The sequence below is a fragment of the Choloepus didactylus genome, chromosome 7 (assembly GCF_015220235.1).
Source record: "Choloepus didactylus isolate mChoDid1 chromosome 7, mChoDid1.pri, whole genome shotgun sequence".
Taxonomy (NCBI): domain Eukaryota; kingdom Metazoa; phylum Chordata; class Mammalia; order Pilosa; family Megalonychidae; genus Choloepus; species Choloepus didactylus.
In genome coordinates, this window is record NC_051313.1 from 114,252,521 (window position 1) to 114,280,151 (window position 27,631).

Sequence of the window (27,631 nt, forward strand, 5' to 3'; positions counted from 1 at the left end):
TGTCCTCATCTTTCTGGAAGTGCAGCCACTTCCCCAGAGAGCCTTGTAATTGCTACAGGCTCCATTCCATCTTCACTAGAGCAACTTCTGCTCAGATGAAGATGTAAGTTTTCATGCTGAGGTCTGGCATGTCTGTGAGGCTCCAAATCTCCAACCTGATGGTGTGAGCAGCTACCATGTGCTCTATTTACAGACTGGAGATGCTGCAAGCATGTGGGCTAAACAGCAGAGGCAGCCAGTCGCCACACAATACTTGGCTGCCCCCACTCTGCAGTCCACCATAATCTAGTACAGTGGCAAGAGATAAGTTACCTCCTGCAGAGCCTCAGCCAGCTGTTGCTTCAGGTCCTCTTCTCCTTGCTCCTTCTCCAAACCCTGCAAAATCAGGAACAAAATGGAAGGTTTCCCTGTGGGGGGTGGCAAATCCTGCTACCTGCATAGCAGACCAGCTAGCATGAGCATCTGGAAACAACAAAGTAGAAGGAGCAGGCGGAAAATCTCCCGTCTTACTTCAAGCTTTTGGCAATAAGGGATTTGAGTAGAGTTATCAGCTCAAATATTACACACCTCAATCTACCATTTGGGTTGTTCTCGAAAAACCTGGACTAATGGTCCATATCTCCTTCAGTGACTAATGCCATGACTCCAAAAGGATGTAAACTGAGACCTCTGAGTCACCATGCAATTAAGCTCAAATATAATTGCCCACACTGGCACTCACCAGAGCCACCAGGTTTCTTCCCTGAATTCTGGCCATCCTGTATCTCATTCTGGTCTCACCTCTAGCCTATAAACTGTTATTCCTCCCTCCTTGACTGAGTTGATTCTGTATTTCCTCCATATACCCCTTCCAGGGCCTTCCCATCATCATCAACCTCCAACAAGCACCCCTCCATAACAATCTTTGGGCCTCTTCCTTTTTACTTTGAGAATTATTTACCCTGTCTTAACACCTTTAATGTGCCTACTTGAAACTGTTCTCTGATTATTTTACATGTATAACACATTTTGTCTCAACTAGATAAATTCCTTAATGGCAAAAAACATTTATTAAGCATCCTTATAACCATCAGAACTCCAAGTATAGTGCCAGGCAACATGGGTGGTTCAAAAGAAAAAAAAATTCTACGTGAAGCAGCAAGCATAAATGAGCTTGTGAACAAGTACTGTGGGGGAGAGGGAGGATAAATCCCTAGGGCTTTGTGGGCAGAGGGAAATGGAGCTAATAAACTGTGGACTGGATACACTTTACTACAAGCAATCTATATATGATATCCTCAAACCTGGAGAAATTCTCTGAACCAGTTCCTTTTGTCTTTTGGTACAGGAAAAGATTTCACTACTACAACTTGAAGCACACTCCAAACAGTCACAAATGTTAACAGCAACTGTAGTTCCTGAACACATTAGCCTTTAAAGAGAGTTCTGCTCTGGTGAAGGTGTGATTCACTAAATATATAGAAATAAAACAGTCTATTAATTTCAGGAACTAGTCAGGCTGAGTAAGGAAAGCATCAAGATACAACCAAGGAACCAGTGCACACCCTTATGAAGACCTATTTAATCCAGGGCCTTTGCTAATACTACCAGATCAAGAGGACAGTAGGGATTAGAACCAAATTAATAAACTGTTCAGAAATAACACTACTTCTGGATATTCCCTGCCCAGAGCAACCCAAACAAAAGATAAAAACTTATTCACTTTAGTCATGATTTGGCCCTTCTTAGCTCTAAGTCAACAAAGGGGAATGCTTGACATTCAAGGTTACCTGAGCAACTAGGTGGGAGTTTGGTTCCTGCCAGATGGGAACTGACATTTTGAGCAGGGACCAGGATCAGCTCTAGCTGAGAAGCTCTGTGCAAGAGCTTGTCATCTAAGCAAATGACTAAGGGATCTTGTCATCTAAGCAAATGACTAAGGGATGGAGGTACGTTTGGTCTCGCCTTGACACAGCTGACACTAAATATTTTACCTTCCTACTAAAGGTACTGTGGAAAGCAGCTTATCATTCAACCCAACAACTGAGTCATGGTATACCAGTCCCCTCCTGTGCTGGCTGCTCAGGAGAGAAACAAAAACATATTCTGTCTTTCTAGCCAACTACCTCTAAGGATAACTATAGAGTTAAATAACCCTTATAGCTAAGAAGTTGCCAGGTAAAACAAGGGCAGAGTAACCAGCTGATGTGTACTGCCTTGGGGCTAACTAATTTGGCTTCGACCACAGAGTGAAGAAGATAACTCATGAGGACAACTACTGGTTGAAATGAGGCGTACTGTGGTTTTGTGGCATCCCGACCTTCATCCAAATTCTCCCTGAATTTACCTTGGTTCTGAGATGCCTCAGCTTTATATCTTGGTACCACAACTTTGACTCTTGATCTCATCTGCATGCTAAAGCCTTAATCCTTTACTTAACAACCTTATTTCAAAGTTTTCTATTCCCATTCCATCTCCTGCCCCTGGTGCTCAACAGTGGGTCCCTGGTCCAGAAACAGAGAGCTTCTGGCTAGGGGTGCAGAGGGCCTGCCCACCCCGGAGGGGCACTTTTGTCTCCCTCCTTTGTGGTACCTGCAGATGCTGTTCTTCTTCCTGGAAAGTCTTCTCTAGTTGCTCCACTCTTGCCTGCTGCTGGGCCTGCTCTATACACAGCTGGCACTGCAAATCTTGCAGTTCCTGCTCCATTTTCACAATTTTTTTTGAGTTCTCCTTTTGGGTCTGCTTTTTCACATTCAGAACTGCTACCTGTTTTTCCTGCATCTGTATTTTCAGCTTCAGAATCCTAGACATGGTAACCTTAACCAGCTCTAACCTGCTCTGAGATGCTGAAGAGTTTGAGGCTTTCTGCTTCTTGTTGTGAAGCTCTGTGACTTTGGGAAGGGCAGGGTATATATGAGCCCCTGCAGTCTTCTCACTTGGCTCAAGAGAAGTCAACTTAGCATCCAGATGTTCAGAGGGTTGCCTGGCCCCTTCACCTTTCCCATGTGACTTCACTGGCTGACCAGGTTCACAAGATACTTTACTTATTTTGGATTTTGAATTTGAGGGACCTTCAGCTCCAGAACCATCTAATTCATCCAAACTGAATTTCCTTTTAGTTCTCAAGCCCCTATTTTTTTCCATCGTCTGGTCACTCTTTGGAGCAAGACAGGGATACAGCCTCTCCCAGTCTTCTTCAGTAACTTCATATTCATACTCTGCATTCTCCTTATTTTCCAGAGGCACCCCAAGCTGGATATGGTCTCCCTTGTGGATGGAATAGAACTTTAAAGGTTCCAGACGTTCTCTGTTCAGCCAAACACCATTCAGACTCTGGCGAAAGGGAAAGACAAAATAAGCTTCAGGATTTCCTCCTCTTAATGGAATTTCACTCTTGCTGCTGCAAAACCTTCTGCCTTTTCAGAAGAAAAACCCTTGACAACAAATAGAAAAGGTTCATAAATGACCAATCTTAGAAACAGCATTCTTCAAACAGTGCTTTGACTTTTTACCTGTACTTCACATTCATGCATCCAGAGAGAACTCCCTGTTTAAAAGATAGGAATCCCCTGATTACTGGTGGATGAACTACTCAAACAAATGCAACAGTACTAAAGGAGAAATAAAATAGAATATCTCCTACTGTACTAAACTGGGGGCAGTGGCCCATGACTGGGAAAACTGCTGTCAATCAAGGAAGCATCATCTAATGAAGAGGTTAATGTGGTAGGCTTGGCCAGGAAATGCACTCAACTACTATTCCTAGATGTGCCCCCTGAACACATCAGTGAACAAGCACAGCAATTCCCAGTACATATAAACCAAAAAAGAGTATGAGTACCTCCTGTCAAACTGCAGGCGTGATCTGACCCAATTACTAGCAACACAAGTCCATGGGTGATCCAACATAGTGGTTAAGAGCTTGAGTTCTGAAGTCAGGCAGACTTGGGTTCATAGCCTCACTGAACCACCCAGGGCTTCTTAGGTGCATGGTGTTAGGTGATTCTTAACCTCTCTGTGTCTCAGTTTCATATGTACTTACCTCATACTAGGCCTGTGAAGAATGAGATAATGCATGTAAAACAGCACAGTGACTCACATATAACAAATGCCCAATAAATATATACTTTAATGACTTCAATTAATCATAGTATAGGGGTTAAGAGCATGGACTCTGGAGTCAGACCCGAGTTTGTGTGGTGGTTTGAAGCTGTATGTACCCCAGAAAAACATGTTCTTAAATCTAATTCATTCCTGTGGATAGAAATCCATTGTAAGTAGGACTTCTTGATGAGACTACTTCAGTTAAGGTGTGACTCACTTCATTCAGGATGGGTCTTAATCTTTTTACTAGAGTCCTTTATAAATGGAATGGAGAGAGAGAGAGAGAGAGAGAGAGAGAGAGAGAGAGAGAGAGGAAGGGAGGGGGAGGGGAAGGGGGAGAGAGAGGGAAAGAGAGGAAGAGAGAGAGAGGGAGAGAGAGGGAGAGAGAGAGGGAGTAAGGGGGGAGGGAGGAAGAGAGTGTGCCACAGAAGCAAGAAGTTGAAAGCAGTACCTGGAAGAGAAGGGAAAGACCAGCAAGTGCTGCCATGTGCCTTGCCATGTGGCAGAGGAGCCAAGGATCGCCAGGAAGGAAGTATCACCTTGATTTGGAAATTTTCTTGTCCTCAAAGTGTAAGTTAATAAATTCTCATTGTCTAGACCAACCCATTTCATGGTATCTACTTAAGTAGCCTAGGAAACGAAAGCATTTTGTAATCTGGCTCCATCACTTAACAGCTGTGTGTTTCGGGGCAAGTGCCCTAACCTCTCTATTGTAAGAAAGGAATAAGTTTCGTTTTCACATAGAGACAGCATGGAATAAGGGAAATGGAGGCAAAACCAGTTTAAACAAGCCCCAGACAAAGAGAAGAGAGAATCTGCCTGATGTAAAGAGACATGAGGTAGTATCAGAGGCGGGAACTCACAGCAAAAAAATAAAAATTTGGGGGGGGGATTGGCTAATCAGTTCAAAATCTTAATAATGAGCTAGTTGGCTCTCTGGGATTGGCTGTACAAATTAAAATCTCAAAAGATGAATTAGTTAGTGTTCTCGGATAGGCTGTAACCTCTGTAGTACCCAGTCAATGGGGAAACAGGGGAGGGACTTGCGAATTAGGAGTAGGAGATTTAAACATCGCCATTCTCTTCCTCGGGCGCGCCAGCCTTCCTTCCATGTGTTTGGCTGGACGCCCTATCTTGCAAGATAGTAAATAAATTCTTTTCTCCTCCAGAACCGAGAGAGCGTTTATTCCCTTACAGGTACCACTTTATTTCCGACATCTATGCACCAATTACACCAACTATAAAAAATGGGAGGTGATAATAGTATATCCTTTATGGAGTTTGTGTGGATTAAATGAGATGATATGTGTCATGTACTCAGAACAGTGGCTGGCATATGGTAAGCATTTTATAAGCATTCACTATTATTATGTCCTGGCTTAACTGATTCATCAACGGTTACTTCAATTCTATGCTCAGGATCTTGCAAGGTATATATACTAAGAGCAAAAACAAAAGATATAAAAACTCAACTTGTAGCAGCTGACTGTGGAAAGGACAACACATATAAGCAAATGTGGGTTTACAGGGCACAGCCTACAAATGCAAAGGAATATCATGTGGAGCTGGTTTAGCTAAGGGATGCTAAATGGGGATGGTAGTCTTAAATGGACTTGAAACAAATGAAGGATTTAGAGATAAGAGACTGGTAGGTATTTTAATTAATATCAAGGACTTAACTTTAGGGAGCAGGCCAGAGATGAACTCATCTGAATTGAGGCCAAGACTTATCTTTATGTTGGCAATGTAACAGTAACTTTTAAAATATAAGTGAAAACTGTAAGCAAGCAGGAAATTGTAAATTAACCTTGGAATGTAACCTAAAGCAGCTTTTGAATGTAAATCTGGAAACGGCCTTTTGTCTATCACCCTTGTTGCATGTTAACTGAATGATTATCTCTCTTTGTCTCTGAACCTGGGTATAAAATCCAGTTGAAGAAACACTTCGGGGAGACAGATTTGGGAAAGCTTCCCCAGCCTTCTGCCGGCATAAGTCAACTTTTTTTCCCTCTCAGCCTGGTTCAATGTGACTTCTACTGGCTGTACCAAGCGATGAACCCAGATTTGGGAAGTACCCCTTCTTCAGCAACTATAGCTACCAACTTTCAGCCAGAAAAAAAATACCTGACCAGAAAGCCCAGAAGACGGAGGGTTTGGTACTAGGCCCTTGTTTCTGGTATAATTTGGTTTAATACTGGCATAAATACATCAAGACTGGCCTTAACCTACTGCCTTGTGCCTAACCTGGCTCATCTCTCCAACCTTCTCCCACCCTTTCTATTCAGCCTGAGAAACAATGGTGAGTTATCAGTTCTCCTAACTTTTGAGATAACCCATAGGGAAACACAAAAGGAGGGGGTGGAGACGGTGAAGAATCTGTTTGAGAACAATTTCAGAGCAGAATGATCAATTTTAGATGACAAACAGGAAAAAGGCCTGGAGACGGTGAAGAATCTGTTTGAGAACAATTTCAGAGCAGAATGATCAATTTTAGATGACAAACAGGAAAAAGGCCTCAGAAATGTAATATGACACGGGAAGACACCTGATACCAAGATCTAGAAATTTAAGAAAAGTCTCAAGGGCAAAGATAAGGTTAAATAAATAAATAAATAAGGTTACAAAAGAAGCCCAAGGCTAGAGAGGATAAGGTATCTCTAAGAAGCTGTAGTAAACTTTCAAGGCATAATGCAGCCCTCCACTAGATTCTCTGCCTTAATCTGCCTTCCTCTAGAGCCCTTTCAGTCTAGAAAATAAACTCTCAAAATTTTCCCATCACATTCTATCCTTGGATCCCTGCTTATCTATTCATCACTCCTTAGTGACACCTAGTGGTATAATTTGGTCGGTAGACATGAGTCAAGTCTATTTGCAAGGTGGTTATAGAAAAAGATGAAAATCCCATGGCTGATTTGGAACAATCAAGTACTGCCTAGGATATGATCTCAAAATACCATGGTTTAAATAAATCAAGCTCGGTTCAAGGCTTGCTACATGTTGGTTTTCATAATCACCAGCTTGAAAAACATCAGCAGCAGAAAAGTGGCCCCCAGAGAAAAGCCTGCTCCATGTCTCTTAGCCAACAATGGAAGAAAAGTAGGATAACCCACACCCCTTATACATTAACCAGTTCATCTGATACTCAAGCTGTGTCCAGCTATTTTTCAATATTTGTTGAGGAGAGTGGAAAACCAAAGCCAAAGGGCAATGTTTTCTTGGCGTTTTCCTGATGATTTACCTACTTTAGTAGTTCTCAACCTTGACTGTTGTAAGAAAGGAATAAGTTTTGTTTTCACATAGAGACAGCATGGAATAAGGGAAATGGAGGCAAAACCAGTTTAAACAAGCCCCAGACAAAGAGAAGAGAGAATCTGCCTGATGTAAAGAGACATGAGGTAGTATCAGAGGCGGGAACTCACAGCAAAAAAAATAAAAATTTGGGGGGGGGCATTGGCTAATCAGTTCAAAATCTCAATAATGAGCTAGTTGGCTCTCTGGGATTGGCTGTACAAATTAAAATCTCAAAAGATGAATTAGTTAGTGTTCTCGGATAGGCTGTAACCTCTGTAGTACCCAGTCAATGGGGAAACAGGGGAGGGACTTGCGAATTAGGAGTAGGAGATTTAAACATCGCCATTCTCTTCCTCTGGGGCGCCAGCCTTCCGCGTGTTTGGCTGGACGCCCCATCTTGCAAGATCGTAAATAAATTCTTTTCTCCTCCAGAACCGAGAGAGCGTTTATTCCCTTACAGGTACCGCTTTATTTCCGACAACTTGGGGGCAAGGAAAATGCAGAACTCTGCAGGGTGTTATCATTGTGAAAAGCCTGGCCATTTCAAAAGGGAGTGCCCAGACTTACAGAAGGAGGGTCGAGTTATACCGCTAATGAATTTTGAAGACTAGGAGAGTCAGAGGCTCCTCATCTCAGAAGCCCACCGGGAGCCTTTAGTAAATTTAAAGGTGGGCCCATATCAAGAGGAAATTACATTCTTGGTAGACACTGGAGCAGCTTGCTCCTCTGTAAATCATCTTCCAAAGGGGGCCAGGCTCTCTGGCATTCCCTCACCGTCACAGGGGTAAAAGGGGAGGGATTTAAAGTTCCCATTCTTGAACCTACTAACATTTGTTGGGAAAATAATCAAATCATAGCTCCCTTGTTGCACATCCCAGAAGCTGGGAGTAATTTATTAGGAAGAGACCTAATAATACCTATGGGACTGGATTTAGAGGTAAGGAATGGACGGATTGAGGTTTTGGCCCTGCTCACTGAAGAAGATGAAAGAGACATTAAGGAGGAGGTATGGGTAAAAGAAGGAAACAGGGGAGGGTTGCAAATTCCCCCAATTAAAATCAAGTTAAAAAAGGAAGGGGAGGTCGTGTGCCAGAAACAATATCCTATTCCTCTTAAAGGAAGACAGGGACTCCAACCCATCATTGAGGGTCTCCTTCGGGATGGACTCTTGGAAACCTGTATGTCCTCTTTTAATACTCCCATTCTCCCCATTCAGAAACCAGATGGTAGCTGGAGAATGGTGCAGGACCTAAGGGCCATTAATAAAATTGTCCAGGTTCGACACCCTGTAGTTCCTAATCCTTACACTCTCCTGAGTAAAATTCCCTTCCATCATAAGTGGTTTAGTGTAGTAGATTTAAAGGATGCCTTCTGGGCCTGTCCCCTTGATCCAGAAAGTAGAGACCTGTTTGCCTTTGAGTGGGAAGATCCCTTCAATGGGCGAAAGCAGCAATACAGATGGACGGTCTTACCTCAGGGTTTCACGGAGTCCCCCAATCTCTTTGGGCAAGAGTTAGAGAGGGTACTGGAAAAATTTCCAGTCCCACCTGAAATCACCCTTCTGCAATATGTAGATGATCTATTAATATCAGGTAAAGAAAGGCAAGTGGTGGCTCAAGCTACGAAAAATCTACTGAACTTTTTAGGGGAACAAGGATTAAGGGTATCTAAAAGTAAACTGCAATTTGTAGCAAGGGAAGTTAAGTACCTAGGCCACCTCATAAGTGAAGGAAAAAGAAAAATCCATCCAGAAAGAATCCAGGCCATAGTAGAGTTGCCTCTTCCTCAAACAAAAAGAGAGCTAAGAAAATTCCTGGGATTGGTAGGGTACTGTAGATTGTGGATAGATTCTTTTGCATCTCGAACTAAAGAGCTATACCAAAAATTACTAGAGGAAGAGCCTGACAAGATAGAATGGGAGGAAGTGGAAATAAAGGCATTAAATGAACTCAAGCAGGCACTGGTGCAAGCTCCTGTTCTAGCACTTCCTTCCCTCGAAAAACCCTTTCACCTGTTTGTTACAGTAGATAAGGGAACAGCTTTGGGGGTCCTAACCCAAATCTGGGGAGGCCAAAGAAGGCCAGTGGCTTTCCTTTCGAAGGTTTTAGATCCAGTCTCTAGGGGGTGGCCTGGGTGTGTTCAAGCCATTGCAGCAACTGCCCTTTTAGTAGAAGAAAGCAGGAAATTAACCTTTGGAGGGGCATTAGTAGTTAGTACTCCTCATCAAGTGAGAACTATTCTGTCTCAAAGGGCAGGGAAATGGTTAACTGATTCTCGAATCTTAAAATATGAAGCAATCCTAATGGAAAAAGATGATTTGGTCTTAACAACAGATCATAGCCTAAACCCGGCCTCCTTCCTCTGGAAGGGGCCTGAGCAAGTAGAGACCCCTGAGCATGACTGTTTAGACCTAATTGAATACCAAACTCGAGTCCGACCTGACCTAAGGGATCTTCCCCTGCACTCGGGGGAAAGACTGTTCATAGATGGATCCTCCAAAGTCCTAGAAGGAGAAAGGCACAATGGCTATGCAGTTGTGGATGGGATAACTTGTGAAGTAAAAGAAGCTAGCCGATTGCCCAATAAGTGGTCAGCTCAAACTTGTGAATTGTATGCACTAAATCAAGCCCTCAAATTATTAGAAGGAAAGGATGGTACAATATATACTGACTCTAAGTATGCCTTTGGGGTAGTCCACACCTTTGGAAAGATCTGGGAAGAAAGGGGATTAATCAATAGCAAAGGAAAAGAACTGGTTCATGGGGAATTGGTGAAACAAGTATTAACCAATCTACTCTTACCTAGAGAAATATCAGTGGTGCATATAAATGGACACCAGAAGGGACCTACTTTTGAGGCAAAAGGCAATAGGTTGGCTGATGAAAAGGCTAAGGAGGCCTCTCTCTACCCCCCTTTAAAAATAATGATCCTAATACCCTCTATCCCTAAGGAATTTGGGGTCCCTACATTCTCTGCCAAAGAAGTAAAAGAGTTGAAACAGTTAGGAGCAACCTTAAATGATCAGGGGAAATGGTTTCTCCCAGATGGCAGACAAATGTTAAATAAACAAATAATGAGGGAGATATTAGCAGTCCTACACCAGGGGAGTCATTGGGGGGTACAAGCCATGTGTGATGTAGTACTTAGACAATTTGGATGTGTAGGCCTTTATACAGTTGCTAAACAAATCTGTGAGCGGTGCATAATTTGTCAAAAAATTAATAAAAAGGTTTTAAGAAAACAGGTACAAGGGGGAAGAGAGCCGGGCCTGAGACCATTCCAGAGCATTCAAGTTGATTATACTGAAATGCCACCAATCGGTCGTTTAAAATATATTTTGGTAATTGTCGACCACCTCACTGGATGGGTGGAAGCCTATCCTCTATCCTCAGCTACAGCATTGGGAACTTCTAAAGTTATCCTTGAACAAATCGTTCCCCGTTATGGGTTAGTGGAAAATATAGACTCTGATAATGGCAGTCACTTTACCTCCCGTGTGTTGCAAAATGTCATGAGAAGCCTGGGTGTCACTTGGGACTTCCACACTCCCTGGCATCCACCATCCTCTGGGAGAGTGGAAAGAATGAATCAAACCATAAAGAAACATCTTTCTAAATTAGTTTTGGAAACAAAGTTACCTTGGATCAAGTGCTTACCTATAGCTCTACTAAGAATCAGGACTGCCCCTAGAAAAGAACTGGGAATTTCCCCTTATGAAATGCTTTTTGGTTTGCCTTTCCCCAGGTGGACTGGAGAGCTCCCCTCCCTAGACACAAAAGATCTTTTTCTTAAGAATTATATACTGGCCTTGTCTTCTACTTTATCATCTCTCAGGCACCGTGGACTGCTGGCTCAGACCCCGCCTCTTGAATTTGCTGCCCATCGACATCAGCCTGGCAGCTGGGTTCTGATCCAGTCGTGGAAAGAATCCAAACTTCAACCGATCTGGGAAGGACCCTATCAGGTCTTGCTGACAACTGAGATGGCAGTCTGAACAGCAGAAAGAGGCTGGACTCATTACACACGAGTGAAGGGACCGGTGCCTGAACCAGACGATAAGTATCCAGCAACTCAACCTGAATCCTGGAAAGTGACTCCTACCTCAGATCCCCTAAGGATCACTTTAAATAGGCAACAGTTGAAAGAACATACTAGGAGGGAGGAAGGGCTGGATTAAACCCTATGTTTGCATTGTGCTCTGTGTATAGCTTAATGATGAAATTGCTTATACTGATCATAATGTTCTATATTCAAGGAGTAACAGGTTCTGCTAAGCTGGTTATAAGTGTAGTCAAAGGCTTAAAGTCTCAAACTGTACAATTTGATGTTTGTCAAGTAATGAGCTGTAAAAATCTAAAACGTCAGCAACAACTGAGTGAGGAATATAAGCATTTATGTAAGCAGACTGTTCAAATAGAAAGCAAGATTGTTGGGGGGCGAACATTTGAGAGTATAACTTATGAGACACCTAACCCCTGTTATTCTTGGAACACTGCTTGGTGGACCACACAGTATGAGGGATGGGTCTTACCCAGGTTGGAGGAAAAACCATTAAGGGAAACTTGGCTGGAATTTAACTCTCCAGTTCAAATTGACCCCAAGGTCATTAGAACACTTAAGACCAAAGACTTAAAGCAAACCACAGAAATAGAGACAGGTTATGGAAATACAAATGCCTGGGTACAATGGGGCAAACATACCATCCAGAGTCTAAACAGAAGTGACTGTTATGCTTGTACAACCAAACAACCCACTGTTCAGATTATGCCCTTCCCCTTGGGGATGAAAAAGCATGAAAGGGAGTTTAAATGTATAACACTCCTCTTTCAAAATGCTACTCCTGGTGAAAGTTGTAGTACGTTGTCCTCCCTTTTCCCTCCAGTCCAGAAGGGAAGTGTCAAAGCCATACCAGCGTCTCACCTTGGTCCCGGAAACCACTCTGCCTGTCTCTCCAGATGGGAAGAAGGGCTCCAGGATCTTGGTACCATGGCTCTGTGTACACAGGTATGGAATGTGAGCAAGGATAGTACTGGCAACTTCTCCAGCCTAACTATACCCCGAGCAGACCTCTGGTGGTACTGTGGGAAGGGCATCCTCTGGCCAACACTACCTGAAAGGTGGGGAGGAACCTGTGCTCTGGTTCAATTGGCTATCTCATTTACCCTGGCATTTGAAAGTAATAAAAAAGTACCAACCCAAGGCAAAGGAGAAAAGAAAAATGTACAAAGTGTACCTAGTTCCTTCAATAAAAAAATGTTTGTAGATAGTATAGGGGTTCCCCAGAAAGTTCCTAATGAGTTTAAAGCTAAAAATCAAGTAGCTGCAGAATTTAAATAGTCCTTATTCTGGTGGGTCACCATCAATAAAAATGTCAATCATCAGCTAAAATTTATCAACTATACCAGGGATGTCATTAAAGAAATAGCAGAACAGTTAGATGCCACTAGCCGAATGGCATGGGAAAACAGAATGGCCCTAGACATGATGCTAGCTGAAAAAGGAGGCGTCTGTGCTATAGTTGGGGGAAATTGTCGCACATTCATCCCCTATAATACCGCGCCTAATGGAACTATCACCAAAGCCCTACAAGGCTTAACAGCCTTATTTCAGAAACTAGAAAAGAATTCTAGCATTAACAACCCACTCATAGAATGGTTGGAAAATTGGTTCGAGAAATGGAAAGGAATTGCAACATCTATTTTAATTTTCCTTATCATTCCAGCCAAAATGTTTATAACAGCTGGGTGCTACATAATCCCGTGTGCTCAAAGGCTAGTTCAAAAACCCATCAAAACCACTAGAATCAAAAATAAGAAAGATCCGTATGATGAGGAATGTGAAAAAGCCCTTAGCAAATTTGAGAATCTAAAATGTGAAAACTAAAAGTGTTTAAAAAAGAAAGAGGAGGGAATCTGTAAGAAAGGAATAAGTTTTGTTTTCACATAGAGACAGCATGGAATAAGGAAAATGGAGGCAAAACCAGTTTAAACAAGCCCCAGACAAAGAGAAGAGAGAATCTGCCTGATGTAAAGAGACATGAGGTAGTATCAGAGGCGGGAACTCACAGCAAAAAAAATAAAAATTTGGGGGGGGCATTGGCTAATCAGTTCAAAATCTCAATAATGAGCTAGTTGGCTCTCTGGGATTGGCTGTACAAATTAAAATCTCAAAAGATGAATTAGTTAGTGTTCTCGGATAGGCTGTAACCTCTGTAGTACCCAGTCAATGGGGAAACAGGGAAGGGACTTGCGAATTAGGAGTAGGAGATTTAAACATCGCCATTCTCTTCCTCTGGGGCGCCAGCCTTCCGCGTGTTTGGCTGGACGCCCCATCTTGCAAGATCGTAAATAAATTCTTTTCTCCTCCAGAACCGAGAGAGCGTTTATTCCCTTACAGGTACCGCTTTATTTCCGACAACTGTATAGTGAAATCACCTGGAAAGGTTTAAAACAAAAAATAGTGCCTGGCCTATCCTCAGACTAAGTTAACTGCTCTGGGATGAGGGCTAGGCATCAGTATTTTTAAAGTCAGATTTACATACAAACATACAGAGTTGTATCATGATATAATGCCCCTTGGTAGTCAACCCTTCCCCCATCCCCAGACAACTAATAAGCTGTTTTCTGCCTTATAGTTCTACCTTTTCCAGATTGGATTCAAATGGAATCATACAGTATTCATAAACCCTTTTGAGTCTGGCTTCTTTCACTTAACATCATGCCTTTGAGGGTCACCATGTTGTTGGGTTATCAGTAGTTTGTTCCCTTTTATTGCTAAGTAGTATTCCAGGGTATGGGTGAACCCATTTGTTTATCCATGACCCAATTGTTTTTTCCAGGTTTTGGTAATTATAAATAAAGCCACTATAAACATTTACGTACAGGTTTCTGTAAGAACCTAACTTTTTATATATCTTGGGTAAATGAGATTGCTGGTAAGTGTATGTTTATAAGAATTTGCCAAACTGTTTTTCAAAGCAGCAGTACCATTTTGTATTCCCACTTGCCATATGTGAGAATTTCAGTTGTTCTATATCCTCATCAGCACTTGTTGTTGCTGAGTTTTATCTCAGCAATTCTGTTAGATGTGTACCAGTCAGTATTTTTTTAAAAAATTCTTTACTAAAACATAACTTACAAACAGAAAGTGCACAAATTATAAAACATACGAGATGAATAATCACAATGTGTAGATAGTGTAACTCTTACCAGGTTAAAAAAACCACACATACTACATGACTGGCAACCCCCCTTGTGTCATCTTCCTCCTTTCCCCACCACCCAGTCAAGGGACTGCTATCCTGACTTAACCTCACACATTAGTTTTGCCTGTTTTTGAACATTTTATAAACAGTATCATGTTATGCATTCTTTTATATCTGGCTTCTTTCTCTTAACATTATGTTTGTGAGATTTATCCATGTTGTTAGATATAGCAATTCATATTAATTACAGTATAGTGTTTCATTGTAATAACATTCCAGTTTATTTATCCACTCTCCTGTTGAAGGACATTTCTTTGGGAGTGAAAATACAGTGTCAAGAGCCAGACAGACAGACAGATATAATAAATGCAAAATAATTTTCCAAAGCAGTTGTACCAATTTATCCTCCCAACAGAAGAGTAAAAGTTCCCTTTTCCCGCTGTATCCTTTCTAATACCTGGTACTGTCAGGCTTTAATTTTAGCCATTCTGGTAGGTGTGTAGGGGTATTCTATTGTGGTTTTAATTCACATTTCCCTGGTCATTAATGAGGGTGAACAACATTTTATGATTATTGAACATTTAGATACCATCTTTTGTGAAGTGTCTATCTCTTGTCCATTTTTAAAATTGGATTATCTGGTAAGGATCTAAGATGGCACCACAGAGAGGAGTGGCAGCTAGTTAGTCCCCCTGGAACAACTAATAAACAACTAGGAACAACTAGTAAATAATCCGGAATAACTGCAGGGGGACAAACGTGACTGTTCACTCATCATACAGCAACCTGAATTGGAAGGATCGCAGCATAAAATCTATAAGTAAAAACTGCAGATCCAAGCTGGGAGCCTCCTCCCTTCACAGCCTGAGCTGCAAAGCCTGGTGGTGCTGGAGAGAAGCTCTCCCCCAGCAAGCAAATATAGCTCAGCTGAGCTCCAACTGGGGTTTTAATTAACAAGCGTGGACTGCTCGCTACGAGCGGTGAACCCCCAACAAGCAGACAGAGGCTTTGGGTGATGACTGACCTTGGGAGCTGGAGGGTGGCCATGGACTGTCCATGAAGGGGACTTTCTGTCACTGTTTCGGCTCAGTGGAGAAAGCCTCAGCCATTTTCAGTTCCCAATGCTCTGACCCAGACAAGGGTGAAGACAGCACAGGCAGAAGTCTATTCAAATGCTAATGACCTCTCCCTAGGGGTCTATCTTCCCTAAGAGGAAAGAGGTGGGGCCAAACTCTACTACCTGCCTTCCATCCAGAACCAGATCCCAGAGCCTGGAGGAAAACAGCCATGGGCCACACCTCTTTACACCAGTCTGGAGTTATAGGCTGACAGGCACCACGTGCTGGGCAGAAAAGCACAATGACCTGAGGCATCACAGGGTGTACCAATTTTCTAACACACACCCTCAGGGAAACCAGATACTGAATATTTCTTCCTTCTGGGAACTGAGACCGTTCTGGTCTGGGAAAACCTGATTTGGGTAACCAAAGAAACTATGCCTAGAAAACAGAAAACTACAACCTACACTAAGAAAAATGAAGTTATGGCCCAGTCAAAGGAACAAACTTACACTTCAACTGAGAAACAGGAATTTAAACAACTAATAATAAGCCAATTCAAAAAGTTTAGGGAAGATATGGTGAAAAAGATGAACTGTATAATGAAAACACTGGACACACATAAGGTAGAAATTGAAAGTTCGAAAAACCAACTGGCAGAATCCATGGAAATGAAAGGCACAACACAAAAGATGAAAGACACAATGGAAACATACAACAGCAGATCTCAAGAAGCAGAAGGAAACACTCAGGAACTGGAGAACAAGGCACCTGAAAGCCTATACATAAAAGAACAGATAGAGAAAAGAATGGAAAAATATGAGCCACATCTCTGGGAACTTAAGGACAAAATGAAAAGCAAGAATGTACATGTCATTGGTGTCCTAGAAGGAGAAGAGAAGGGAAAAGGGGCAGAAGCAACAATAGAGGAAATAATCAATGAAAATTTCCCATTTCTTATGAAAGACATAAAATTACGAATCCAAGAAGCACAGCATACTCCAAACAGAATAGATCTGAATAGGCCTATGCCAAGACACTTAATAATCAGATTATTAAATGTCAAAGATAAAGAGAGAATCCTGAAAGCAGCAAGAGAAAAGTGATCCATCACATATAAAGGAAGTTTGATAAGACTATGTGCAGATTTCTCAATAGAAACCATGGAGGCAAGAAGAAAGTGGTGTGATATATTTAAGATACTGAAAGAGAAAAACCACCAACCAAGAATTCTATATCCGGCAAAACTATCCTTCAAATATGAGGGAGAGCTTAAATATTCTCTGACAAACAGACAATGACAGAGTTTGTGAACAAGATACCTGCTCTACAGGAAACACTAAAGGAGGCACTACAGACAGAAAGGAAAGGACAGGAGTGAGAGGTTTGGAAAACAATTTTGGGAGATAGTAGCACAGCAATGTAAGTACACTGAACAAAGATGACTGTGAATATAGTTGAAAGAGGAAGGCTGGGACCATGTAGGACACCAGAACAAAAGATGAACAATAAAGACTAGGACTGTGTAACTCAGGGAAACCTAGGGTGCTCAATGATTGTAATAAAAGGTACAAATGTGTTTTTACATTAGGTAGAACAAATGAATGTTAACACTGCAAGGTGTTAAAAATAGGGTGGGATTGGAGGGAAAATACAATCAATGCAAACTAAAGACTATAATTTCCGGAAACATTGTATTATGCTTCCTTTAATATAACAAAGGCAATATACCAAAGCTAAATGCATATGGGGGGGGTGGGGAATGGGGGAACGGTATGGGACTCCTGGCATTGGTGATGTTGTCTGACTCTTTCTTCTACTTCAGGTTAATGTTATCTTTCCTTTTGTTGCTTTTGTCAAGTTTTGTTTTTTTATTTGTTTGTTTTTCTCTCTCTCTTTTTTCTTTTTCTTCCATCTCTCTGCCTTCTTTGACTCTTCCTCCTTCTTTGTGGAAGAAATGGAGATGTCCTTATAGTGGCAATGGTGCTGAATACATAAATACATGACTATATAGGGAACCAATGATTGTTTACTTAGGATGGAATGTATGGTGTGTGAACAAAACCATCCTAAAAGAAATGGGTTGATGAAGAAATCTTGAGGATACTATATTGAGTGAAATAGGATAGACACATAAAGGCAAATATTGCAGGGTCTCACTGACATGAACTAATTTTAATATGTAAACCCATAGACATGAAATATAAGTTACCAGGATATAGAATGAGGCTAAAGAATGGGGAGCAGTTGCTTATTATGAGCAGAAAGTTCAACTAGGGTGAACTTAAATGTTTGGAATTGGACAGGGGTGATGATAGCATGTTGTGAGAATAACTAACAGTGCTGAAAGGTATGTGAAGGTGGTGGAAAAGGTAAGCATAGAGTCACGTATGTCACCAGAAGGAAAGTTGGAAGTTAAAAGATGGGAATGTATAAAACAGTGAATCTTGTGGTGCATAATGTCTGTGATTAACTGTACAAATATTAGAAATCTCTCTCACAAACTAGAACAAATGTATGACACTATAACTAGAAGTTAATAATAGAGAGGCATATAGGAAAAAATATATATACCTATTGCAAACTATATACTACAGTTAGTAGTATTTTAACATTCTTTCATCAACAGTAACAAATGTACTATACCAAAACTATGAATCGATAATGGAGGGGGGCATGGTTAGGGGTATGGGATGATTTGAGTTTCCTTTTTTTGTCTTTATTTCTTTTCTGGAGTAATGAAAATGTTCTAAAAATTGAAAAAAAAAATTGTATTGATGGATGCACAGCTGTATAATGGTACCATGGGCAACTGATTGTATACTTTGGATCTTTAGATAGTTGTATGGTATGTGAACAATCTCAATAAAAATTATATATATATATATATAAAAATCAAAAAAAAATTGGGTCTGTGCTGGTTTGGATATATTATGTCCCCCAAAACATCATTATCTTTGATGCAGTCTTGTGTGGGCAGGAAACGTATTGGTGTTGATTGGGTTGCAGACTTTTGATTGGATGTTTCCGTGGAGATGTGCTCACTCAACTGCGGGTGAGATCTTTCATTGGATAATTTCCATGGAGGTGTGGCCCTGCCCATTTAGCATGTATCTTGGTTAGTTTACTAGAGCACTATATAAGCTCAGACAGAAGGAGTGACTTGCTATAGCCAAGAGGGACACTTTGAAGAATGCATGGAAGCTGAGAGAGGAGCTTCAGCTTACACAGACATTTTGGAGATGGCCTTTGAAAGCAGACTTCTGCTCTGGTAAAGCTGAAGAGAGGACAAACACCCCAAGAGCAATTAAGAGTGACATTTTGGAGGAACTGCAGCTTAGAGAGGAACGTCCTGGGAGAAAGCCATTTTGAAATCAGAACTCTGAAGCAGATGCCAGCCACGTTCCTTCCCACCTAACAGTTTTCCAGCCGCCATTGGCCATCCTCCAGTGAAGGTACCCTTGGACACTTTATGGCCTTAAGACTGTGACTGTGTAACCAAATAAACCCCCTTTACAAAAGCCAGCCCATTTCTGGTGTTTTGCATTCCGGCTGCATTAGCAAACCAGAACACTGTCTTTTTTATTGATTTGGAGTTTTGAATATATCCAAATACAAACAAGTCTTTTATCAGTTTTAAGTGTAGCGAGTATTTTTTACTCTGAGCTTGGCTTCCACTCTCTCAATGGTACCTTTTGATGAACAGAATCTCTTAAGTTTAATGTACTACCATTAGTATTTTTAAAAAGTATCCCAGTTAAAAGGTAAAAACTGCAAAAGTAGGATTGAGAACCACTGCTCTAGCTGCTGGAAAACCAGAAGCTGAATTGCCCTAAACAGCAAGATTTGTTCACTCGGAGTATACTCACTGGAGACTTCAAATGCCAGAGCCTATAGAAGAACAAAGGTAGGAATCACCAGCGGGGCAGTAGAAAAGCAACAGGGCAGAAGGAGAAGAAAGGGAGTGGCTCAGAGGTGACTGGCCTGAGCCTCTAGGATTGGAAACAAGCAAACCTGCTGTTCTGGTTTGCTAATGCTCCCAGAATGCAAAACACCAGATATGGATCAGCTTTTATAAAAAGGGTTTATTTGGTTACAAAGTTGTAGTCTTAAGGCCATAAAGTGTCCAAGGTAAGTCATCAACAATTGGATACCTTCACCGGAGGATGGCCAATGGAGTCCGGAAAACCTCTGTCAGCTGGGAAGGCACATGGCTGGCATCGGCTCCAGAGTTCTGGTTTCAAAATGGCTTTCTCCCAGGACATTCCTCTCTAGGCTGCAGTTCCTCCAAAATGTCACTCTTGGTTGCTCTTAGCTTCTCCAGAGCAAAATCTGCTTTCAACAGCCTTCTTCAAACTGTCTCTCATCTGCAGCTCTTCTCTCAGCTCCTATGCATTCTTCAAAGTGTCCCTCTTGCCAGTAGCAAGCTTGCTCCTTCTGTCTGAGCTTATATAGTGCTCTAGTAAACTAATCAAGGCCCATACTGAATGGGCAGAGCCACACCTCCATAGAAATTATCCAATGAAAGATCTCTCCCACAGTTGAGTGATCACATCTCCAGGGAAACAACCAATCAAAAGTCTCCAACCCAATCAACACCAATACGCTTCCTGCCCACACAAGACTGCTTCACATATAATAGCATTTTGGGGGGCATAATACATCCAAACCAGCACACCTGCCACGGCATTTCAGATTGCGACTTCTTTGAAACAACTTTTATTGTGAAAGAGCTATATACCAATAAAAAGCATGGATCACCTTCGGAGTATCTGAATTAACTAAAACCTACAAAATTAGAAAAATTAGAACCATTCTCATATTTTGTTTTCACAGTTAATGTCCTCTAAAGTTGGTTTTTTAAAGCCAATTATAAACCAAAATTGCATGTGTTGCAATTTTTGTATCTATATTTAAATTCTCACTTTCTGGCCATTCCAGCAGATAGGAGAAACCATTTTATGAAAAGAGAATATAGATCTTAGTTTGGAATTTATTAGAAATATCTACCTCTTGAAAGAGATTTGACAAATGCCTCCAAATAATATCCAGAAGCTGAACTCAAATCCCTTATCAGAGAAGAGGGCAGTCAAGGCAAAATGCCAGGAAGAAGCCAGAAAGAAAAGGAGCATCTGTTTAAAATGAGATGGGGGTTAGGGGATAGTTGCTCCATCAAAACACGCCAGTCACTGCTTCTCTCAAAATTCTCTCACAAACTGAATCAAAGCTAAGAGTAAGCTTAACCCATTTACAGAAAAGATCTGGAAAAATCAGGAACCTACCATTCCTCTCTATTATTTGACAGGAACCTGAGAAAGGAGTCATGTGATAAGAACAACCCTAGAAGAAAGGGTACAAAGCAAACACTGAGAGCATCCCTGGAGCATGGTCATGATCTGTTGTTGGGACTCGGTGCCTCTATGCCCCTGGTGGCTTCCCAAACTCTCAAAATCTGTTAATCCCATTAATTGAGTACATCCGTACTACATACAATCAAGGAAAGAAGTAGGAAAGAACTCACCTCTATGACACTATAACCCTATTTCTCAGTAGCCAACTCTAAGGAGGAAAACGTCTTTTCCTAAAGTGTTCTGATATAAGATACTGCAGACACTTTAAAAGCTTACAGATTTATCTTAAATAGACATATATCTTTTAAATCATGCAGCCAGTATGGCACAATGCTTGTGTCCTTCACTGGTATTTGGCAGCAGGGCATATTAGTGAGACCTACTTGAGTTTGAGTACTGGCTCATCCACTCACTCACGAGTCAGTTATGTAGACGGCAAGTCAGTTTATCTCTCTGGGTCTCAGATTCATCTATCTACAGAAGAAATTAAACTAGGTAATATCTAAGAAACCCCTTTCAGTGCCAATTTCTGTTCTGTCATAGCGCCTTGCTAAGAGTGCTGAACCAACTTACTTAGCATTTATAACCTCTTTTTCAACACAGTGCCAGCTCAACTTAATCCTAGGGCAGGAATGTATTTTCTCCAATAGCTTAAATCTAGCAGTTTTATGCATGAAAAATAAAGTTGCTAGGCAGGCCTGCCAGATATCCTTCCTTCTAACAGGTAAAATATTTCCAACCAGAGCAGTGAAGCAGCATAAAATGGTGTCTGCAGGCATTTCATGCTTCCTAATCCATAACTATTTATAGTAGAATTTTTCTCTCCCTCATAGTCTATATTTTCATTGAATTCATAGATGCTTGTATATATATCTGCACTTCACGTACTTCCTAATTGCTGGGCTTTATACATTATCTCAAGTCCCTTAGTATATTCACACTAGACAGGTGGTTTTCAAATTTCTTTAAAACCGAAAAAACCTTTACTCAAAGGAAATCTTCCTCAGAACACCAATTTGTAAAACAGGTTAAAAGGCAGGGGGAGGAAAAGAAATAAATAAATAATTTAAAAGGGGTCACTCTGATTGGAAGGGATAGAGAGGGGAAGGTGCTATGTGCACTCAGCTCACAGCTTCTCCCTCCTCTCCTTGTCCTCTGAGGCCACAGGAGTACAGAAGCTTCAGCAGATTTGCAGGGTCTCTGGACCTTCAACTCAAAAAGGGTCAACTCCTAGGTAACTTAGTCTAGTTTCTAGAACAGGCACACTGCGCCAATTTAGGTGTTCTCTTCAAAGTAACAAAGTATCTAACTCCAACTTACAAGTCATTAGAAATTATTTTGGCATAATACAATTTCTGGCAGCATACAGAAGTGGTTGCCTCTGGAGAAGAGAAATGGGTGGCTAGGGAAGAAGAAAATAAACTTTTGAATCTATAGAAAAAAAAGTAATTTAACAATAAATAAAAATTTAATAGAAGTTGTTAAAAGTCTGTGAATTCCTCCTGTACCTTGTTGTCCATAATTGTCCACTGGCCCTCAGCATTCTGCTTCAAAACACAGTGGTTGCGGGAAATCATCAGAGGGCAGATTTTTGATAACAGTTGGTATGTGACACCAAATCCTCGCCCTACAGTCACCTAGGAAGACAATAGCAATGTAAGAGACACAATCAGTCATATGTTGAAAAGGGGGGTTCTTTACAATCTCATCAACCAGTAAAGTACACAGGTCCTGACTTACGAAACCAGACTCCATAGAACCCAAACAGTTCATCTGTTATCTCCTTCAGGTACCATGGGAGCCCCCAAGGAAAAATTTTCACAAAATGGGGGTTTACAGGTAAAAACAAACAAATAAACAAACAGAAAACCAAGAAGTTGTGACAAGAAGAGACAGGTGAAAGGAGTTAATCATGGACTCTCGGTTTGGTGGGATCATTAAAAGTCTTCTGGATTCTTTCTATGTATCCCTACTGATTGGTTTTAAACACTGCCAAGAACTACAGCCTCTATAAAAGCAGTCCCTCCGATTTTTTAATGGCTCTGATTTGGCACCTTTCTCACTATAAATTCGATCCAATGGCCCTGGCTCTGCCCTGGGTACCATCAGACTCTCCAATACCCCTTCCACGTGATAGCCCTTCAGATATTTAAAGACAGCTATAAAGTGTCCACACAGAGTCTTCTCTTTTCTTGGCTGTGTTCCAACTTAACTCCAGGGGTGTGGGTGTAAGTCTCTTTGCCACCCTAATGGGTCTGTGGAAAGACTCCTTTATTCCTGGATGCCATATTAAGAAAAATAAACATCATTGCTAATAAAGTAGAATGCAAGTATCACCTTCCCAGTTCTAGATATAATTGCTGTGGTATATAAATTGCATTAGCTTGCATGGATAGCACATCTGTCCCACTGTTTGTGTCCCTAGGTTTAGGAATGATTAAATTTCTTGGTCTTTCCCCCACCAAGAACTGCTGTGCTAAGTCTTGTCCCTTCCGTTCTATACCTGACTAGTTGGTAAATTTGAATTCCAGTGCAGAACCTTATACTGATTCCTATTAAATTTCACCTTGTTAGTTCAGCCTATCACAACAGCTTGTCAAGACTTTTCTGATTTTTTAATCTGCTATTAGACATATTCAATATCCCTTCCAGCTTTGAGTCACCCACCAAATTGATAATGATGCCTCTGTACTTTCATTCAAGACAGACAAAAATATTGAAATGGGACGCAGCCAAATGCAAAGCTCTCAGGAAAGCCTAATAAGCCTTCTACCACACAATCTGCATACTCCTTCAACCAGTAACTAACTCTTTTTCTCCCTTCCCTTCACTGTCTGGTCCTAGAATTTACCTTAATACTCTACTGATACTTCACCTACACCACAGTTAAATTATCTTTAGTGAGCTTATTGGGAAATCTCAGCACCATTCATAACGTAAAACTAAATTTCCCATATAAACTGAGTGCCAACAAATCGCCAAGCTTCTGGTACCCAAATATTGGGAGTTATTTTCATTTACAACTTTGTGAGCCTTTGGGCTTAAATGAATATTATTAGTTTAAAAGATCATCTTGCCCTTGCCCACCTTCACTAATGCTATCCCTTTCCTCCTGGACATAACTTCTACTGTTTCCCAGACTGACCAGCAAGTACTTTAAAACCAACCTTTCCCTTTTTCCACCCCTCTCTAAGGCAGAAAGTTTCATGAAAACAAAATACAAAGAGAAGATAAAGAATAAAAAGAAGACACTATAATTTTTCCCAAGGCCTAGATCCATATATGGCTCACGAACTAGATAATTTGTAATAAATCCATATCTATTTGTTTTTCCACCAAACTCTCTTGGCTTAAGAAGTTTAAAGATACCCATATTCAGACAACTTACTTCAGTAAGTGAAATGGAAGGAACCCTGTTTTACCATTTTATCTGTAAAATATGAGACCTTCAGGGGAACTGGAAAGGCGGGGAATGACCCTACTCTGCTGTTATAATAAATAATGCCAGCACAACTCCTAATATCTTGTGCACAGCAGCTTGTGCTATGGTTTGGGGACAATTACAGTAAGACCCCATCTCTTGGCTTTGATTCAAGTCTTTCTTCACATACTCTGCAGGCTATGCTCCAACTACTTCCTAAAGAGCAGACCTTGCAGACAGACAGGCCAAGCAGGCCTCCTCCTCTGCACAGGCCCCCTAGGCAAGCTATAGTTGTTTTCACCATTCACTCAGCTTTGTATGAGTCTTTCTCCATGGAAGCAGCCCCACACAAAATTACCCAATAGATTTAAATGTCTAAGAGTGCTTGACAGTCCTCTTGCCCTTACTCCAGATGCTTGAATTCTTTCTCCCCATCCTACCCTCCAAGACTCCCAGTGCTATCACAAGCTATCCAGGAGAAGTAATAAATTAACCCACAGCAACTGAATCTGAAAGAATGCATTAACACTTGACCACCAATTATCTTATACGCTTGTGTGTGAGAGTGTAGTGCATATGCAGGGAATCAGATTAAGTAATGTCTGTGAAAGTTCCAACCCTACCCAAAATAAGGTATGGATAGCATTATTCAGGTGTTAATGTCTTAATTTGATAAAATTCCCAAAAGGTATATGCTTTGGGGAAGACTATATAACTTACAGGAAAAATCTAATTGAATATACAAAAGAATAAAAACGTCCTTAATTCACAACATAATAACCAACCACCCAATTTTACTGCAAAATGAACCTTACAAACAAATTATTTCCAAAACCAAATTTCAATCACAACAAGCAGATTCCTGACCCAGCTCTCCTTCCCAACATGATTACAACTCTTCCTCCCCCTTTCTAGAACCACCACCCCACTCCTAGGCTCCCCAAACTGGAACCTCACCTCACCTCACCTCACCTTTCCTTTCTTTCATTCTTTTTTTTTTTTTTTTTTCATTTATGGGCGTATTAGCAAACATTATAACCAAGCTCTGGAAAGGACGCTCTTACATTTCTGAATCCCCACCTTTGACCCACTTCAGGGGGTGCCACTCGGCAGTATGATACTCACAGGATAAACGTGGCCTATCCCAAAGTGCAAATTATCCTCAGAGTTGGAAAAGAAGACGACACTTTTATATTAAAGTTTGAGTATATTAGGGGACATAATACAAAACTCGCAATCTTTTTCAAAATAAACTCGAGAGTTCACGCTCTGGGCAGCCCTTCCAGAGTTCGCTTTGGACCCACGGTAGTTCGCGACTCAAGGTGGAAGTTGGGACAGCTCCGCCTCATACTTCCCCTGCCCGGCACTGGGCATCGCAGTCTCAGTGCGACCCCAAAAAGGGCCGTCCCAGTCCCCTTCCTCTCTTGTCCTGAAAACGCCAGTTTCTCCTCACATCCTCCACGCGCACTTCTCGCTCTGCTCCTTCCACCCGAATCCTCCCTGCAACCCGAACTCCCGTGCAAGCTCGTCCCTCAGGCCCAGGCCTCTCAAACGGGACATCTTCTAGCCCCTATTCCCTCGGTCCAGGCCCTGTGTCCCCTCCCCCCCATGGCCCTCCATTCTCTAATGAACCTTGTTTCCCTTCTCTCACTCGGTGTCTACGTCCCTGAACACATCCTCCCACTATACCCCACATCTGCTAGCACCAGAACCACTTTTTCTCTTCTGTCGCCCACCACCCACCCCTCACATCTTTCCTCCTCCCGGCTCCCACATCCTCTTTTCCCTGCATCCAACGGGCCCCAAAGCCTTCTCTCCCCTTTCCCCCTGCTTCATCCAACCCCCGTCCCTCGCGCCAAAGGGAACTCTTCCCCCTCACCTCGCTTCCATCCTCCAGCAGCAGCCACTCGGCGTTCATCCCCACCCGCTGCAAGCACCAGCTCGGGCCACTGGAGCGGTCTCCCGTGACCAAGGAGCCGGGCTCCCCCATAGCCCAGTCGGTCTAGTTTAGACCCCGGTCGCGGTCAGCACACAGTGAGATCCCGGCCGCAGCTCCTGCCACCTCTCAGCTTAGTCGCGGGCGCCATACCTAAACAACAGACAGAAGCAATCGCCTCGCGCTCGCGATCGATGCGAGCAGGCGTTCGGACTACGTACCCAGCCCCACCTCCGGCTAGCAAGCCAGAGCCACTGCGCCTGCGCAACGGGAAGGCGGCTTCCCGGGTGGCGCAGGTGTGCAAGAGTGCTGCCTCTGGAAGGGCGGGTAGGGGCCGAGGTACTCTAACCGCCCCGCCTCCGCTTCCCTCACTTTCTCCAGAACCCCCACCCCAGTCCTAACTGGAGCTTCTCTTCACCACCATCCCCACCTTCTTTCTAAACTTGTACTTATGACCACTTGTACTTAATCATAACTTGTACTTACATCCATGTTATTTAAAACTGTAACCCGCTTTTAAACAACTTCCTCATAATTTTTAAATCTAAATCTAGCCCTAAAAATGGTGTCTATTTTGCACGACTTCCTTGTATTACCCAATTTAATAAATTATACTAGGCAAATCTATAGAGGCAGAAAGCAGATTAGTCCTTCCCTGGAGCTGGGTATGGGAGCAGGGGATTAAATGCAGGTGGACTTGAGGAAATTTGGAGACTCATGGAAAAGTTTCTCAAACTGGATTGTGGTGATGATTGCACAGCTATTTCACTAAAAAAAAAAAAGTCCTTGAACAAGTACAGTTCCAGTGGGTGAATTTTATGGTATGTAACTCCTTCTGGGATAACACAATGCCCACTTCTATCTTTTCAGTTTTCCAATACCTGGTGAACAATTTTCTTATACTAAATTCTGTCAGGAGAAAATATATATACTAAATGAATCCTATAAAGCAAAGTAATATATGGCTAACATTTATTGAGAGTTAGGTGCCAGGTACTAGGTCAAGCACCTTACATACTTTATTTGCTCCTCACAAACAATATGATCATGGTGGTTACCATTATAATTCCCACTTGAGGGATGTTGAGGAAAGAGACATGGAGAGATTTAGTAATCTTCCCAAAGTAACAAATGAAATGGCAGGGTAAGATGCTAATTCAGGTCTGTTTCTAGATCTAGCCTAATTTCCTAACCATGGTTGTAGCTCCAGCCTCGCCAGGTATTATGTAGAATGACCATCGGTTGGGATTTGTCTGATGGTTTAGTCATGATTAGACTAGGGTTATG

The 27,631-nt window shown here is 41.9% G+C and overlaps 1 protein-coding gene across 3 annotated transcripts in view; it reads right to left on the minus strand.

The window, feature by feature from the left end:
- RNF8 (ring finger protein 8) overlaps positions 1-26,537 on the minus strand; it is a 46,384-nt gene extending 19,847 nt beyond the window's left edge. The window contains exons 1-4 of one of the 3 annotated variants that reach the window (XR_005218054.1): positions 26,288-26,536; positions 22,496-22,624; positions 2,572-3,312; positions 313-375 (exon numbers count right to left, since the gene is read on the minus strand). Coding sequence is in view for 1 of the 3 variants with exons in the window: in XM_037844268.1 (XP_037700196.1) it covers positions 313-375; positions 2,572-3,312; positions 22,496-22,624; positions 26,288-26,398 (1,044 nt within the window). In the remaining 2 variants the exon portion in view is untranslated. Of the gene's footprint in view, positions 1-312; positions 376-2,571; positions 3,313-22,495; positions 22,625-26,287 lie in introns of all 3 variants that reach the window. The other 2 variants (XR_005218055.1, XM_037844268.1) reach the window with 2 other exon arrangements.
- Positions 26,538-27,631: the final 1,094 nt, after the last annotated feature.